General features: G+C 42.9%; 1 protein-coding gene across 8 annotated transcripts in view; it reads right to left on the reverse strand.

The window, feature by feature from the left end:
* Window positions 1–16,274, reverse strand: part of LOC121324256 (NEDD4-binding protein 3-A-like) — a 29,501-nt gene that overhangs the window by 2,179 nt on the left and 11,048 nt on the right. For 3 of the 8 annotated variants that reach the window (XM_041265937.1, XM_041265935.1, XM_041265942.1), the window contains exons 2-3: window positions 2,339–2,767; window positions 1,004–1,585 (exon numbers count right to left, since the gene is read on the reverse strand). In XM_041265937.1, coding sequence (XP_041121871.1) covers window positions 1,004–1,585; window positions 2,339–2,740 — 984 coding nt within the window. In that variant the 5' untranslated portion in view covers window positions 2,741–2,767. Of the gene's footprint in view, window positions 1–1,003; window positions 1,586–2,338; window positions 3,004–6,714; window positions 7,099–12,846; window positions 12,950–15,713; window positions 15,800–16,274 lie in introns of those variants that run through there. The other 5 variants (XM_041265940.1, XM_041265939.1, XM_041265938.1 and 2 more) reach the window with 5 other exon arrangements.

Raw genomic sequence — 16,274 nt, forward strand, 5'->3', positions numbered from 1 at the left:
CGGAAAGTAAACACAAAGCATGCCTATCTCTTCCCTGAAGGTCTTCCGTGTGTGCATTGCACTGATGCTGGTCTACAGGAATGACTACTTGATCCTTGGTCTCCTGCTAATCTTCAGCAGTCCCTGTGCACACATTTCAACAGTTTCATGCCAATAAGGATTGTGATTGCGAGAGGTTGTGTTTGAGCCTCGACTTTAATGGCATTGAGATACTGGCTCCAACACTAAATAGTGGTACTGTCAGGTAAAGAGACCCATGACAGCGTATTACTTGATCTACAAATTGTCAGCGACTTTCAGAAGCGGAGGGAAGGTGAACGGAGGCTGTGAAGGAACACAGAACAGGGATGAAATAAGACTCCTATTGCATTGTAGTTTCACCCATTCCAGGTTTTACTGCAAGCCTGATTAGCCACATTAAGAACATAAGAACATAAGAAAGTTTACAAACGAGAGGAGGCCATTCGGCCCATCTTGCTCGTTTGGTTGTTAGTAGCTTATTGATCCCAAAATCTCATCAAGCAGCTTCTTGAAGGATCCCAGGGTGTCAGCTTCAACAACATTACTGGGGAGTTGATTGTGTAGGTAATAACCAGCTCAGGCATGTCTTATTAAATTCATATTAAAACCAGGAATGGTACATACTGCTATGCAAATAGGGGTCTTATTCCCATCCCTGCAGAAACAAACAGGACAATAATAAAGCCTTTTTAGCAGACTGTCAAAACACTTAGAGCTGAAAAATATGTTTTCATAAAAGCATGATTTTAAAAAAAAAGAGGTGAGTGGGAGTGGGAGAGTCGTGAGTCCCCCCCCCCCCTTACAAAATATTTCATTTTTCTTAAAGAAACAGGTTTGCTGTCCTTTCTTCTTAATGAAATTACTTCCAAACACCAGTTTTGTTACCAGAACCAAAGGGGTGCTTAAGAAAAACAAAGCCATGGAAAACAAATCAACACACACAAAGCAAGCGAACGAACGGAAAACAAACAGACAAACATACTTTCTGGAAGGAGATCCCCACCTGAGCGATGGCGTCCTCGCTCTCGTCCAGGTTCCTCCTCACATGTTTCAGCTCGTGTTCCTTCTCCAGGAGCCTCTCCTCCAGGTCCTTCACCATATCCTCCATGGAGAGCGAGGCCTGGTAGGGCGGGGGTGCCTCTCCCTCGCAGCCCTGCAGCCGGTGAAGCGTGGCCATGCTGCGGCACGACAGCTCCGAGGCCGTGGACCGGCCCCCCCGGGAGCCTGCCGAGCCACGCTCCAGCGAGCCGATGTGGTTGATGTGGCTCATGGAGGCGCTGATCTGGCCCAAGTGAGCCTTGAAGGGGGGCCGGTAGGGCGGGAGGCTGTTCAGGGAGTGGTGTCCCGAGTCAGACATGTTCTCCTCATCCTGCTGGCTGAGGGCCCGGGGCGGAGGGGGCCTGGCGGGACCGCTCCGGGAGGGGGAGACCGTGGCATAGGAAACGTGATGAAGCCCGTTGGGGAGTCCCTTCTCTGGGTCCTTGTGTCTGGAGGGGTACAGGTTCTGCATGGAGCTGAAGTTCTTGGGAGTTACTGGTTTGAATGCAGAGGGTCGACACCGGGACTAAAAGACATGAAATAAAGACATTTTCAATTGGTCTGCAAGTGTGCTTTCCATCACGGACTTGTGGAATGTGTGATATGCAGCCATCGAGGAATCGAAGATAATAGATTGCTTTTTTTTTTTTTAAGCTTTATCAGGCAATATTTTAACAGCCCTGGATTTTTGTTTTTTGGTGGGGTGGAGTGGGGGAGGATACATTTTTCATACATTTATAATTCCATCCAAAGCCTCAGCTACTCAAACCTGCCTACTAAAAACATTGAGCCAGATGCTGGTTTTGGATGGACTGGATAATTTACACCTCCTGTAAAGACAGCTGAGGATTACCTTCCTATAAATAAGAGTTCCCTCGACAACTCACAGGATTCTTACTTACCTGCTATTTATACATTTATATCAACAAAAACACACTAAATGAATGGCCCTGGTTCATCTATGCCTTCCTGCACTAAACCCTACTGCGCAAATCCCCTGCCAGGTTTTCAGTTCCTGTGTGAACATGTTTCTGATGTACAGTCACATTCAAAATGCAGATGCAGACAAAAGTCTATACTGGGATTCCAGACAGAGAATGTTCCTAAAAAAAAAAAAAAAAATGGACAGGAAGATGCACCTACAAAATCATGCTGCCACTGCCTAAACTACCACTCTTCAGAATGTGCAAACACAAGCTGCTTGAGGGCACAGGTTTGGAGGAGGAATTCACTGGATTTCTCAGCAGAGGGGCCCAGCCAGAAAACTGAAGGATCTTACCTTTTCCAGCGGCAGAGAGTTCTTGGTCAGGTCAATCTCCTTGCCGTGTTTGTGATGCATCTTGCTGTAGATGTTCTCTCCTTCCTCTGAGCCATGCTCCCTCTTGATGGAGGAGACTGTCCTCTTGCCTGGTTTGGGGTCCTTCTTGGTGATGTTCAGATAGTTAAGCAACTCCCTCTGGGCAAGGCCCTTCTTGAGCAGGCCGTCGGGCTGCCTGGGTCCCGCCTGGGGCACGGCCCTGCTGCTGTGCAGCGACTCTGGGGACAGGTCCGGCTTCTCGATCAGGCTGCCCACACTTCCCATGGTTGTCCTGTACTGGCCACGCTGGGAGGGGAGGGGGTAGAGGTCACAGAAGTGGGTGCTAGGTTCGCTGGTCAGGGGCAAGGCCTGTGCTGTCGCCATGGATGATTAGGAAGTGCACAGGGAGATCTGGAAGACAAGAAGAAAAAGAGAAAATAATGTTTAAACATGCTGAAATGTATCATTTTTCTAAAATACTTTATGTAGCCATATTGAGAATACAAGTACACTACAAAATGCCTCCAACGTTATGGACTGCATACTGCACTGTACAGCATTAAACTCAGAAACATTCGATTTACACGTTGTGCAACAAGCAGTCTTTATACATTCCAACATGTAGCTGCTGTGCACAACGTGCAGAATGAAAACAGTTTAATATGAGATACGAGGATGTGTCTAGATTTATGTCAGCTCTGCTGCCTGCTGTTCTTCAGATAAGATGATTCAACAGCAATCCATACAAAGCTGTAACCTTTGCTGTAATGCAGACCCTGGTTGTTGCGTGAAGAGGTCTGTATCAAACACCAGAAACAGCCAGGAGGCACGTGAGGGAGGACTGAACCCAACACCACTAATACAGATAAAAAGGTGCCAGAGAGTGTAAACGACACTTCTGTGCCGAGGACACATCCAGAGTTTCCATGCAGCTGAACCTAGCTCTGCTGGAGATATCTGGCTATGTGGCGTCTTCACATCCCTCGCACTATCACCCTGATAAAGCTCCAAAGAGCTTTTCCTTCGCAGTTTGCCAGCGAAGGCCATCTGCCAGCCCAAAGCTCATCAGAGGCAGTGTGGGGCTTATCCAATGATACCGTATTAAAAGACTGAGCTCTGCTGCTGGCATCTAAAGCCATGAATGCAATCTCCCCCCATGATCACGCGGCAGGGTGGATCTCACCCTCACAAAATGAAGAGCAACAAAGTTATTCTTGATAATAAATAAATTTGTTATTATATATATATATATATATATATATATATATATATATAATAATATAAATTTGTTATTATTTATATATATATATATATATAATAATAACAATCACCTAAAACATGTGACTGGGAGATTCCTGTACAAAAAATATTCCACTTACAACCATGTAAACTATCAGGGATGGAAATAATACTCCAGTTCCATAGCAGTTTCATCCATTCTGGGTTTTATTGCAAGCTTGATTAGCCCAGTGTATTGTAACAAGCTCAGATGTGTTTTATTAATCTCATAGTAAAACCAGGAATGGATCAAATTGCTATGCTATGGAGTCCTCAGTAACAGTGGCTTGAAACCTGGTTCCAGGAGACCTGGAGATACAGTTTGTGGCCTGAAACCTAGTTCCAAGGCACAAAGTGGCTCCGTGTTCCCTAAAAGACATTCTATTGGCATAGAACCATACACCGTTAATTTGAGAAGCATCACTGATTAACCCATTAACTACCAGACAGAATGCTTTGGAATGTGTAAACACATGGCCCTTGATGGCAAACCTTGGGAAGGGAAAGTCCAGCGGCCTGTGATACAGTGGCCCATTGTAACAGCAATGAATTCTGAGCTTAGCACTGCAGAGTGATCATTGTGTGTACAGCACAATAGGGCTGATTAAAAATAATTATAGCATACAAACAAAAGAGGTTTTCTGAAAATAATAAAAGCCAAGTCAAACCTTTCTGCAACTCCAAATGAAGTAATTTGCAGCCGATAACCAAAGCAGGGTACTGTAATGCCTGCTACTGCAGAAACACAGATTTGAGAGCGATCTCAACTCCAGCACTGCAAACAACCTTCTGTTCTGGTTGCCAAGGAACAGTGTACAGGAGGTGCCGTCCTACGGCTGCACTTTGCAATCTCATTGTAAAAACTCATATTATAAAATAAATTAAAATAAAAACAAAATTCCCAACCTCTTTAATATTCTAATCTACCATGGAAGAGTGGATCCCACCCCCTTTAGTATTCTAATCTACCATGGAAGAGTGGATCCCACCCCCTTTAGTATTCTAATCTAACATGGAAGAGTGGATCTCACTCTCTTTACTGCAGGTGCAGAAAGATAGCCCTCCTGCCATTCTGCATTTATTTATGGAAATCTGACAGTTAGTTTGGCATTTAAAGGCAATTAAGACTGGTGCTATTAATACAATGTCGTTCCACGTGCTGTACAGCAGGCTAGAGAACTGAAGAGCTGCATGCATGCTTGAGTCATGAGAATGTGTTAGTCCCTCAGACTCCTGGGGCTAGTTTCACAAAGCACTGCCAGCACTTAACAGGCTGCTAGCTAGCAAGCTTATCTTATTTTTTTACCCATTTAAAAAATATCTATTTAAAGAAATCTACTCATCAAGTCTAAATCATTGATAATGTGTGATATATATATATATATATATATATATATATTTTTTTTAATGGAATTGGAATTAGCAGACGGCTTCTTAGAGCCCCTGGTTCCTGCCACTGCTGCATGGTGAACAACAGGCTAGTTGTTTGTGTAGTAGGAAGTCAATTAAAGGAAGGCGGCTTTTCTTGGGGTCCCCTCCACTGAGCCCCCCAGCAGTGGGAATCCAAGGTGCAGGCCAGTGCAAGCATTGCTCCTACATGGGGAGCTGACCCCCCACGATATGGTCTCTCTCTCTCTCTCTCTCTCTCTCTCTCTCTCTCTCTCTCATTAAGCCATCCTTTTTTGAAGCAACCCAGCTGAAATCATTTCCACAGTGTTAACAGAGTGTTCAGGGTATAAGGTGAAGTGGAATTCAGGCAGCTTTGCGTATCCACCAGCCCCTAGGCCAGTGAGAGTCTGGAGCTGGATGCAGTAAAGTATCATCATGATTAGTCCTTCATTACATTCAGGGGGTTGAAACCAATACAGGAGTGTTATTTATTTGTTGTAATTCGTTACTGAACTAATTTAAACATTAACCATGGCAGTTAACTACAAAGACTCTTTTGTTGCACTGCTCTGCATTTCAAAGCAAGCACAAATTCACGTAACGAAACTGCAAGAGAAGGCAGAGAGTAATTCACTGCTCGGCCCAGTTACTCTCCCTGTACACAAGGGTACACTGAATACACTGCCTGAGCCAGGCTCCTGCACTTAACTCCAGCAGAGAGGATCTTGGCTCTGTTTATTTGATTTTCTTTAGCACTCAGTCCATGGTAACTGATTGGAAAGACCACAATTTAATATTGCTAAAAGAATTTGCTGGAAACATTTCTCTCGCACTTGCCAAGGTTACTGACGATCAATACTATATTTATTTAAAAGGCTACAGCCTGTGGCAGGTGCAATAAACAGAGATTAAACCTCTGTTAAGGTTAATTAATCACCATGTCAAGACCAAGCCAATAACATGTCTCTCTCTCTGTAGATTTAACCCTTGGACCTTGCAGTTGTACTCTTTACCTGCGCTATTCAACTCTTTGAACTTCTAACAAAGCTTAGTGTCTTTTCATTAATTGGCACTGATGTTGAATTGTTAGTGCTTTGGAATGCCCTTGACAAGAAGAAATGCGTAGTATAAATATCTTTGGAAATAAAAAAAGTTAATTTACTTTTTGAACAAAAACACTCTGTATTTATTGCCTTCCGATGTAAAACACGTGAAAGAGTTCCTTCAAAGAATTACAGAGCCAAGAAATACTCAAATCAATGAAATGACGACCGTTTCAACTGAAGACAGAGAAAGGTTTCCAGTCGAAACGTTACTCATAGAATGTATTATTCACTTCTCTCGATAATACATGGAAGACGTTGACCCTTTCATGCATGGCAACCTCATATGGACGGATTAAAAAAAAAAACCTTCTAGTCTTTATATGGGGACACATGGAAGGGCATTATCGCCCTCCATATAAAAGGAATGGGGAAAAAAAATGGAAACAATTCTCAATTAAAAATAGATTTATTACATGCAAGTGGCTGGTAACTAATACAGTTTTAAGTGAACTCGATGCAGTACAGTAGACAAAGTAAAAATGTGCTTTTAAACCATATGACTGCGTTCAGTCGCTCCTGCTCCCTAGTATTAAAACTCCAGGTAATTAATTAATCATATACTGTAAGGCTGACAAACACACATACCCCCTTCCTTATTTCGTGGACCTCACAACACTGGATGTGCTCTGGAGTCGGTACTGAAGAGATGAATCTGGATGTGCTCTGGCATTATGATTGAAGAGATGAATCTGGATGTGCTCTGGCATTGTGATTGAAGAGATGAATCTGGATGTGCTCTGGCATTGTGATTGAAGAGATGAATCTGGATGTGCTCTGGCGTCAGGACTGAAGAGATGAATCAAACCCTCCCTCCCTGTTGTGCTGGTCTGGGAACCTGGGTACTTGCACACTGCCGAGTGGAGGAGGCACACATCACTTCTATAAAGCTTCTTTCTTCTAATAACAGATGCAAGCTGTCAGCAGCAGCTCAGAGATCCCCAGTGGATGACAGGAGGCCCCCATCCTAGGGCAGCATTGATCTAGAGTCTGGATACAGCTAACATGATTAACTGCTCCTGCAGAATACATCTACATCTCTCTCTCTCTCAGCTGTGATATATAAAGGTCTGTGCTTTCCATATCGTACGGGCAGCCTGTGGGCAGCGTCAATCCACGGCAGGATAGCTAACCAAACATTTAGTAGGAACCTAGAAAAACAAGCATCATTTTGCCATCTGCTATAGTAGCAGGTACAGCACAGCAGGAAAAAACTCACTTTTGAAAATACTTTACTGTAAGTGGAAAGTTGCTATGACAAAGAGAGCAGGAGAAGTTTTTGCTTTGGATTAAAATAATTTAGAGGTTAGACTGTTATGCTGGTGGGGATGAAGAGCTGTGGATAGGCTAACCTCTCAGGAGTAACCCCCCCTCCCCCCCCATTCATAAAAACAGCAGTACAAAAGAAAAGATTTTAAAAGACCTTCCTGTCTTCATTGGGGGTCAGTGATCCAGGACGGCTGTGGTTTCAAAAGGCTCACACACCAGACACCGCGACCCCGTCAAGACTGACGGGGGGAGGGGGGGGGGGGGTGAGGGGGGGGGGTTGTAAAAACACTGAAAACCAGATCCAGCTAGTTACTACAAGGCTTCATGTAGTGCCTGGACAGCAAGTAAGAAACAGGTGCAGTTTACTTCTGAACAGGAGGAAATAAGGGGCCCAACCTCAGCACATCCTCTCAAATTGTTTCTGCGTTCAATCAGAAACAGGTTGTTGTTTTACTACTGCACTCTAGGACCTTGTGTTTCCACGACATGGAAGAGTTGAGAGTGCAGAGTGCAAAATAAATACTACTGTGTCAAATGAGATAAATACATCATGCAAAAGCAAACCATAGCACCAAAACATCATATGCTTTGATCACTGAAGTTTAATCATCAAAGCATTGCTAAATAAAACACCCATTAGCAAATAATGCTGTCAAACACAAAATAATTCAAATCAAAACAAAGTCTAAAAGTGTCATTTGCTCATATTCAAATGATCAACATTACAGTGAGCAAAATGATAGCAACCTGCAGAATAAAACATATTCTAAATAATGTAAAGTAAGCATTCAATGATATTCTACACAATTATATCAAATAGCATGTAGCAGTCCAAAGATGACCAAAACCCAAACTGCTGATCAAAATCCTGTATACATTGCAAAATGAATGCAGTGGAGTCAACCATGCAGCAATAAAGACACCAAAAGCAAATAGTGTCCAAAACATCAGAAACTTTGTTTGAACAATTTCTTTTTAATCTTTGAAACAAAATAACATAAATGAGTCTTACGTAACAATCACGAATACTGCTGTTGGGAAAAAAACCCCAAAAACTACAGTAATAGATGCTCAGAGCTTCAGGCAGTGATGGGCTAATTACATCATGTAACAAATTATTATTATATTTTTTTGTTCCTGGATAGTAAGTGTTATTTCCTAATTGCTTGTGCCTCAAAAGTATAGAATATGGCTATTATTCCCCACAAACTTTGCTTTTGTGACCAGGACAGTGATATTTCAAAATATCACTATTTCCAATGGGAAAAAGGGCAAATGTGTGTCAAAAATTGTGTTACATAGTGTTATCAATTAAGCTGTTTTACATTCTCACATAGAGAAAGCGATTTGCAATTACGACCCCCAATTGTTATCAAGTGATCAAATAGTTAAGAACTCTACCAGATAAGTGTTAGCATTTGACGTAAGTCCTAATCGTTGACAGGGCAACTTGATGATTGGAAGTGATTTACAGCTATGCATGTTGTATGTTAGCATGGAAAAATGTGTCTAAATGGTTACATTTTACCACTTAGTTTATCATTGTGTGTTAAGAGATGTGCACACTGGGTCACTGTATTGAAAAATGAGTCAAAGCAATCGTAAAAAACTGTAAGACCTTTATAGGTCATCATCGCAAACTCATTTCTAATTGCAAGGAGCCCAGGATTGAGCAGCATCTGGTTAGGTACATTTGATAGCCTCAGTACAGAAGATAAACCAGGTGCAAACAGTTACAATAGAAATGTTGTATGGAATACAAATTCAATGCAAATATACAAGAAAACCAAAAGGAATAAAAAACACAAAGATCCATCAGTTTAACCACAAGGCATAACTTTGCATCTGGAAGCGATAGTCCAAGCAATCAATTACAGTAAAACAGAACAAAACAGGAGAATATGGTCACATAGAGGTTTCCTAAGGGTGATAGATGGAGGAGTGATTTCACGGATGTTTCCACTCTGATATGGACATTGCAGCTGACCACACTTCACAATACACTCTGGATCCAGTTATTGCCCTCTGACCTCCAAAATAACCCACCACACACCCACGGACCCCAGTAATCACGAGTCAGGGTGTTCTGTTTAGAACTGAAAACCAAGGAGAGAGTCAGGGCAGGTCCAGGCGTTTGCCTTTAAGATAATTTTTATATGTTTCCGCATTAGTTATTGCATAACCTTTTGGGCTAATCTGTCAAGGCACGCCGATTACTGTAATGGGAAACGAAGAGATGTGTAAAACTTCCATTGCAAAATAAGTCCTTGGGCAGAGAATCGAGGTCAGAAAACTGAGCTTTAAAAACCCTGTGCTATGCCAAATCATCCAAACTGTGACCTGACAAAATCCACAATCGTCATGAAACGCTGTACAATTGATACAGTCAGGTTATCAAGCTCTAACCCATAGCGGTACTGAAATCCCTCTACAGTCTGGTGAGATAACCCCAAACCCCACTACCTGCAACACATTATCATGCTTCCCTGATCCTGCACACCAGCAGCCAGACACTGTTCACAAGCAGGAATTCGCTGGACACTTGCTGCTGATTCAGACCAACATACAAAGAACAAGCCAGGAAGCACAGCAAAGAAATAATCCACAGCTCTATGCATGCATGGCTGGGATTGTTCAGAAGCTGAAGGGTCATCAGTATGCAGTGTGTGACATCAATTATGAAGCTGTAGTCAGGAGCCATAGCTACAAACACAGATGCAATCACATGCAAATGTGCTCTAAGGACGGACTGATCATTTGCAACTGAAAGATTATTGGAAAATGGGAATCAACAAATACATTGTTTATACTATCTACAACATATATATCAAAGGGCCCCACAAATTCATATTGGATACATATGCATCACTACACATGTGTCTCTCCTGCTAGTTTATTTGATGCTAACTGGAATGCATGAGATCCTTGTCTGTGCAGGCCAAGCTCATTGTAGCAAACCAGGTCTCTCCACCACTGTACAGCTTTTGAAAATGGAAACAGGAGAGGGTCTTCATTTGAGAGTTCCAGGTCCATCATATTAGAAACCATGTCCATGTAAACATAGCCAGTTTAATTAGTGCTGCACGGCTTTAACCCTTTAAGCAAATAAAGGAGCACGCTGAAGCATTGTGAAGGATATGAACCCTCCTGAATCAACTCGGTGCCTGGCATCCTGGGTGTAAGAGACGAGTTCACCTTGGCAGTGGGAGCAGAGTAGGCCTACAGCCCTTCTATTGTAAATTGGGGAGGTATATTAATTGGTCAATTCTCATATGCACAAAGTGCCCTTTTCAGTCTGTGTTGAGTTTTTGGTAGGACTCCAACACTCCCTCTAAAAAAATTGTTTTTCATTTTCCTTGAGTAGCTCTTGTGAAACCAGCTTCACCACAACACAATCCACAATACCTGGGTAGTATTACTGGGTAAACATCTTTGCTTTATTTTGGGTACTGTTTTTAACACTCTTGTCAGTCTTGTACCTTTGCCACATACGGGTCCCTGTAGGAGAAACCTGTGTACCCTTGGCAGGTTTTTTTTTTTCTTTTCTGTAAACAATCCCATTCCATGCATTCTTGCTCTGGAAATTATTAATTTGATCTTTCCTGTGCTGAGCCTCTCATGCAGGTCAGCGGCGCTGAGATGAACTTGTCAAGGTTAGAGCCGCTAGTTTGTGTTGACAGACCGCCTGTTGACAAACCTGCACTATTTGCTGGGTGGGTTTTTAAAGGATGTAGAGGTGTCTGGGTCAAACAGCCCCCTGGGAATGGCAACAGTTTAGGCGGCTCTTAAAACTATGAAGCACCCATTCACTTAGGCTGATACAGAAAGAACTGTGTCTCTTGCAGCCACAAAAATAACAGATTTTAAGCTGTGTTTGGAATAGAAGACAAAAATATCAGAAGGATCTAGTCCTTGAAAGTTTCATGGCTTCTCATTTTCATGCTGAAGCTTTTATTGAACCCCAGCCTATTAGGGTTCATCAAACAAATCAAAAAGCAAACAAACCCAGATCACTTCATTTCACAGCAATAAATATCCAAGACAGAACCTTGAGGAGCTGCACAGCAGCGCGTTTATCTGTGCATCAGGCATAGCGCTTACTCTGCAGGCATTAGGAAGGGTTTAGCATGGACTGCACAACATGCTTGGGGTCAGGATATCTGAAATGTACTGAAGAGAGTCATTAACACAGCAAGGAGTTACTGTACCACAGATGGCTGGATAAAGACTCAGAAGCATATCATTGTTGAATGTCTTATCTCAATTGGAAGCAGCTACAGAGAAGTAAAACAACTGTTAGAGAATGTCCTACAATAGATATATTTCAAGTTTAAAAGTGTGATATATGCAAGTATGGACTGAAGAATTTGCCTTTAAAAGGTACTTATCTTACAACAAACAATATTTAAAAAGGGCCTGCGGTCATAATAGCGTAGTTTTCAAATAAGAAAACCCTTTAGGTTCTTTTCACTTGGAGATCATTTTGATTAACAACAAGCTGCATTGTGTTTATTTTAATGAGAAAAGAAAAGAAAAAAGGGAAGAGGGAGTGCTTTAAAAACAAGGCCCTTCTCTGCAGTAATCAGTGTCTCCAAGGTTTTCACTTCCAGTGCCCCTGAACACACAGCAATCCTGCAGACATGAACTGCTTTATGAGAATGGAAACCAAAGGCAGGTGGGTAAAGAATGGGCCAACTGTTACTGTCAGCGCTTTCATCGTGAGCCTCTAAACACCTATACAGTACATCCACACACACACACACAGTACAGTTCACAAGAAGTCACGTGCACTACAGGTAGAGAAAGCCCTCCAGCAACCAGCGCATAGAAAACCGCGCAGGTCAACCCACGCTTAGTTCTTTGTCAATACGTTGTTTGTTTTTTTTTGTTTGTTTGTTTTATTCTATTAAATACGTAGATCCTACTAAGGCATCAGCCATGTCTAATTATTGATAAAAATGTTTTAAGAAAGCATTACAACAAATGCTGTAAACAGATAAATGTGGAGCAACGTTAATTCAATTGACATGTAACTGATGATTCTATAAAGAAATACTCTCCAGTACATTCACACTGGCAGAAGTTATTCTTCGGGGTCTATTTTAGGACTATTTAAGGACAGTAGTGATTAAACAGTCGGTAAATACAATCGTATCTAATACAGCAACACAAACAAACCTACTCTGCAATCTGTAGAGTTTGGGTTCTCAGTACAGACACGGCACATGCTCAAGACTTAGTGCCTCAGGTGAAATGTGATGAATTATACCAGCTTGAACACTGTCCCATCCCCTCGTCTGAGAACAGACTGTCCCAGTAACCCTCAGCTCCTTCCATCTGAAATACTTCGTCCCGGAACATCTGCTCAGAAGCTATGATGATCAGACCTGTAGTACAGTGATCTCTACACACTATAACCCATATAAAACTTTCCAAGGACAGGTTACTTACCTGTTTTAACTATAATTCAGAAGCAGATTGGGATACAGCAACAGAGCCTTCCTGCCTGGAAAACCTCCCTCCGCGCTGCTTCAGGTACGTCCTCAATGAGGCGGCTAGGGCTTCCTTGTTATTAAAATGAGAATCCTACCTGGGCCCATGTTCCCAGTTGTATGCAGACCTGACCAGCACTAACTCCACCCCCTGGAGCAGGGAGCACAGTGCTCTGAGGAACGGCACGGAGGCACTGCACTGCAGGATTGGGTTACGGGGTGGCTGTCCGGGCTTGCACTCACCCGCCTGCCAGCTGCAGCGCTGAACCTGGGTTTGGATCCAGGGATATATAGGAGCACAATGGAAACGTCTCTTCAGCACTCCCGGGCCAAGACAGACACTTGGAAAGGATGCACAGAGAATTCACCTCCCTTCAACTGGAGTTTTTATTGGGCTTCTTTCCTCCTGTATTACACACTTTTCTTTGTAACATTCTGCCCACTATTCACAATAGAAATAGACTGTTCTGTAGTTTGCGGTTTAGTAAAATGTATAGGGTTAAACGCTATTATAAACGCTGCATTTTGTGGTTGAGATTCCGGTATGCGGTGCTGTACATCACCACTTTGTGTGGTTTGGTAATGGGTTTGCATTTATGAAATCGACTGTACCAAAGATGGAATAGGAACCTGAACCAGGTTTTAAATTATTTAACAGACTAGCCATGCTGTCAATACATGAACTGAAAATACAGAAGCACCTTACACTGGAATTACATTGTATAGTAATGGGGCAGGCAATCCAAAAAAAAAAAAAAAACACAATTAACAAACAAACAATCTCCTCCCACAACTGTGTCCACCAAAGCCAAGTCCACAGAACAGGACAGAGGACAACATCTTCATTACTTCAGCCACCCTGCTCTCAACACACACCCACACACACACACACACACAAAACTTCAATGCACAAAGAGGCAATCCAGACATCTTGTTATCTGCCACTATCTAAACCGATCTCCCAGGCAGAATTCCTGGCGGGTCTGCCAGCCAGCTACTGCCTGTGCGAAACAAAAGGTGCCCTGTTAGGAACAGAATCCAAACCAATAAAAAAAAAAAAAAAAAACCTCCAGACTACAAAACAACTAGCAAACAGAAACCTGCCTGATTCTGTGATAACGCTCCCGAGTTCAAACTGCAAGACAATAGGTTTCTGCGTCATTGTCTATATTTGTGTATTTGTCCCTTTATTGTACTAGAAAAAAAAAAACACTTACCAAGCCAGCTTGTGTAGGCACGACACAGGCTACTGTTTTGATCTAATGTTTTAACCGAACAAAAACAGAACCAGCAAGTTTCAATATCAGATTACACTTACTGAAATGAGTAACACAGCCCTGCTGAACATGTCTGCCACATTGGAAATGTTAATTTCAAATGGAAGGGACCATTAGTTTATACCCCTTCTCCACTGGCACTAAACCGTGAAACTCTGGCATCAACTCATCTGAATGTGTCTCGGAGCCAAGCACGGCCATGGGCAGGGTTAAGGATTTTCATCATTATGTTGGGTCAGTTAGTACACTAGAGGAAGACAAACAACAAGGTGTGCAGCGAGTCGGAGGACAGACAAGTAGAGTCTTGGGTCTCTGAGGAAGCACAGGCTCTAGTTTCTGTGTGAGCAGAGAGAAGTGTTCAGGCAGAGCTGGGATCGTCTGTCACAAATGAGCGCGTTTCTGCTGATCTGAGTCCGCCATTCTCAACTCAAATTCAGCGCCTCTTAACACCACACCATCTACATGCGACATCAGCAGCTCTGCAGTGGAAACACAATCAGGCTCCTGCTAAGCCGTGCAAGCTGGCTAGCTGCTGTCCTGGCTCGGTTGTACAGTGGAAAAGAGGTATTAGACACATCCCAGGTAGCGCACAGATCACAAGAGGATTGAACTGGAAAACTTTACCAGTTGACCCCAAAGGTTAAGCGAGAGTGTCTGCATCAGCACACAGGGTCACTCGCCCACTTGTTTATTCAGCCGCTGAATCCCCTGCTGAAAACTATCACTGTTAGACAGCTGTTGAAGAACAGGGCTGCACCAGCATTTGATGGTTCAAAATGATTTCCTGTCCCCAAGCAACACCTGTGACAACGAACCCAGGACAGCGGCTGAGCAAATCAATCTTTAGTGCTTTGAAAAATCAATCTTTAGTGCTTTGAAATATCAATCTTTAGTGCTTTGTAATGAAATGCTGTGGGAAGCAAGGAAGAGGGGTGAGAAGTGAAGAATAATCCACTGAATCAGCACAAAGCAGGAGAATGCGTTAGTGCTGTCCTGCACACATCTCAGACAATGAGAGCAAGAGAATGCATTACTGCTGTCCTGCATGCACCTCAAATAATGAGACTGGAACCACAAGGAAGCAGGTTTCTGATTACTTTTCTCTCTTTTTAAAAATTACTTTTGAATGCATGTCTAAGCAGAGAAGGCAGTGTAACAAGTTTCCCTGGTTGTCTGACAAAGAGTATATTGTCTCCCGCTTGTTAAGTCCTTTACATTATATATGCCTTTGAACCTTTCTTGAACTCCAAGTCTAACTCTAATGAAAGAGTATGTGTGTCAGCACTGCCCCCAATTTAAATAAACAGTACATTACAGACATGCTATATTATTCTAATAATACATTCTGCTGTAGATATACAAAAATCAGACAGGGGTGCTCCAAATGGTTGTGAAGAAGCCCATCCTTCCTCTACCTCTCGATGATTCAAATGGGCTAGAGTTCAGGAAGCAGGCCCATGTGCTCTCAGCTGACCTTCCTCATCACAGAAGGAACATGTCATTGAACAGCCTGAGCACTGGCTGAGCAGCGCTCTGAAAGATCACATACCTGCCACCTGGTCATCTCAGCGATGTCCTGTCGGGGGAGACGATCAACTGGAAACAACCATGTAGGCCTAGTTCCAGATTTAGTGTCTCCATAGAGACGAACACCCAGGTCACTGGGGGTCAAGCTCCTTGGTACTAAGTGAGTAAACCGAGAGAGATCAAAGGAAAGCGTTTACAGAGAGTGCCACCACTGCTGCTGAGGCTATTTATAGAATGATCAGCCACCCGAATATGCCATTAAACTGGGTTTGCCATTGTCCAGAGGCAAAGGTGGGCCTGCCCTCCCAATGCCACCTTGCAATTCCTGGAAGGAGACAGGTTTTTGGAATACAGGTATTCATGCAGGCAGTATACACAGTAGCAGGGTTAGTGGGCAAGTCTGTTAAACCAAAAAAACTGAATACCTTACAGGACCTGAAGCTTCCTCTCAGGAGGATAAATCCTCTCTACAGTGTGTAAAACCTGCAGCAGTAACTCAGCACACTGCCAGCTACAGCATGACCCTAGCAGAGAATCCTCACCATTAAAGAGACCACTGTCCCCTCACATCTTATTTTTTTCG

This window comes from Polyodon spathula, chromosome 12 (genome assembly GCF_017654505.1).
Source record: "Polyodon spathula isolate WHYD16114869_AA chromosome 12, ASM1765450v1, whole genome shotgun sequence".
NCBI classification, from domain to species: domain Eukaryota; kingdom Metazoa; phylum Chordata; class Actinopteri; order Acipenseriformes; family Polyodontidae; genus Polyodon; species Polyodon spathula.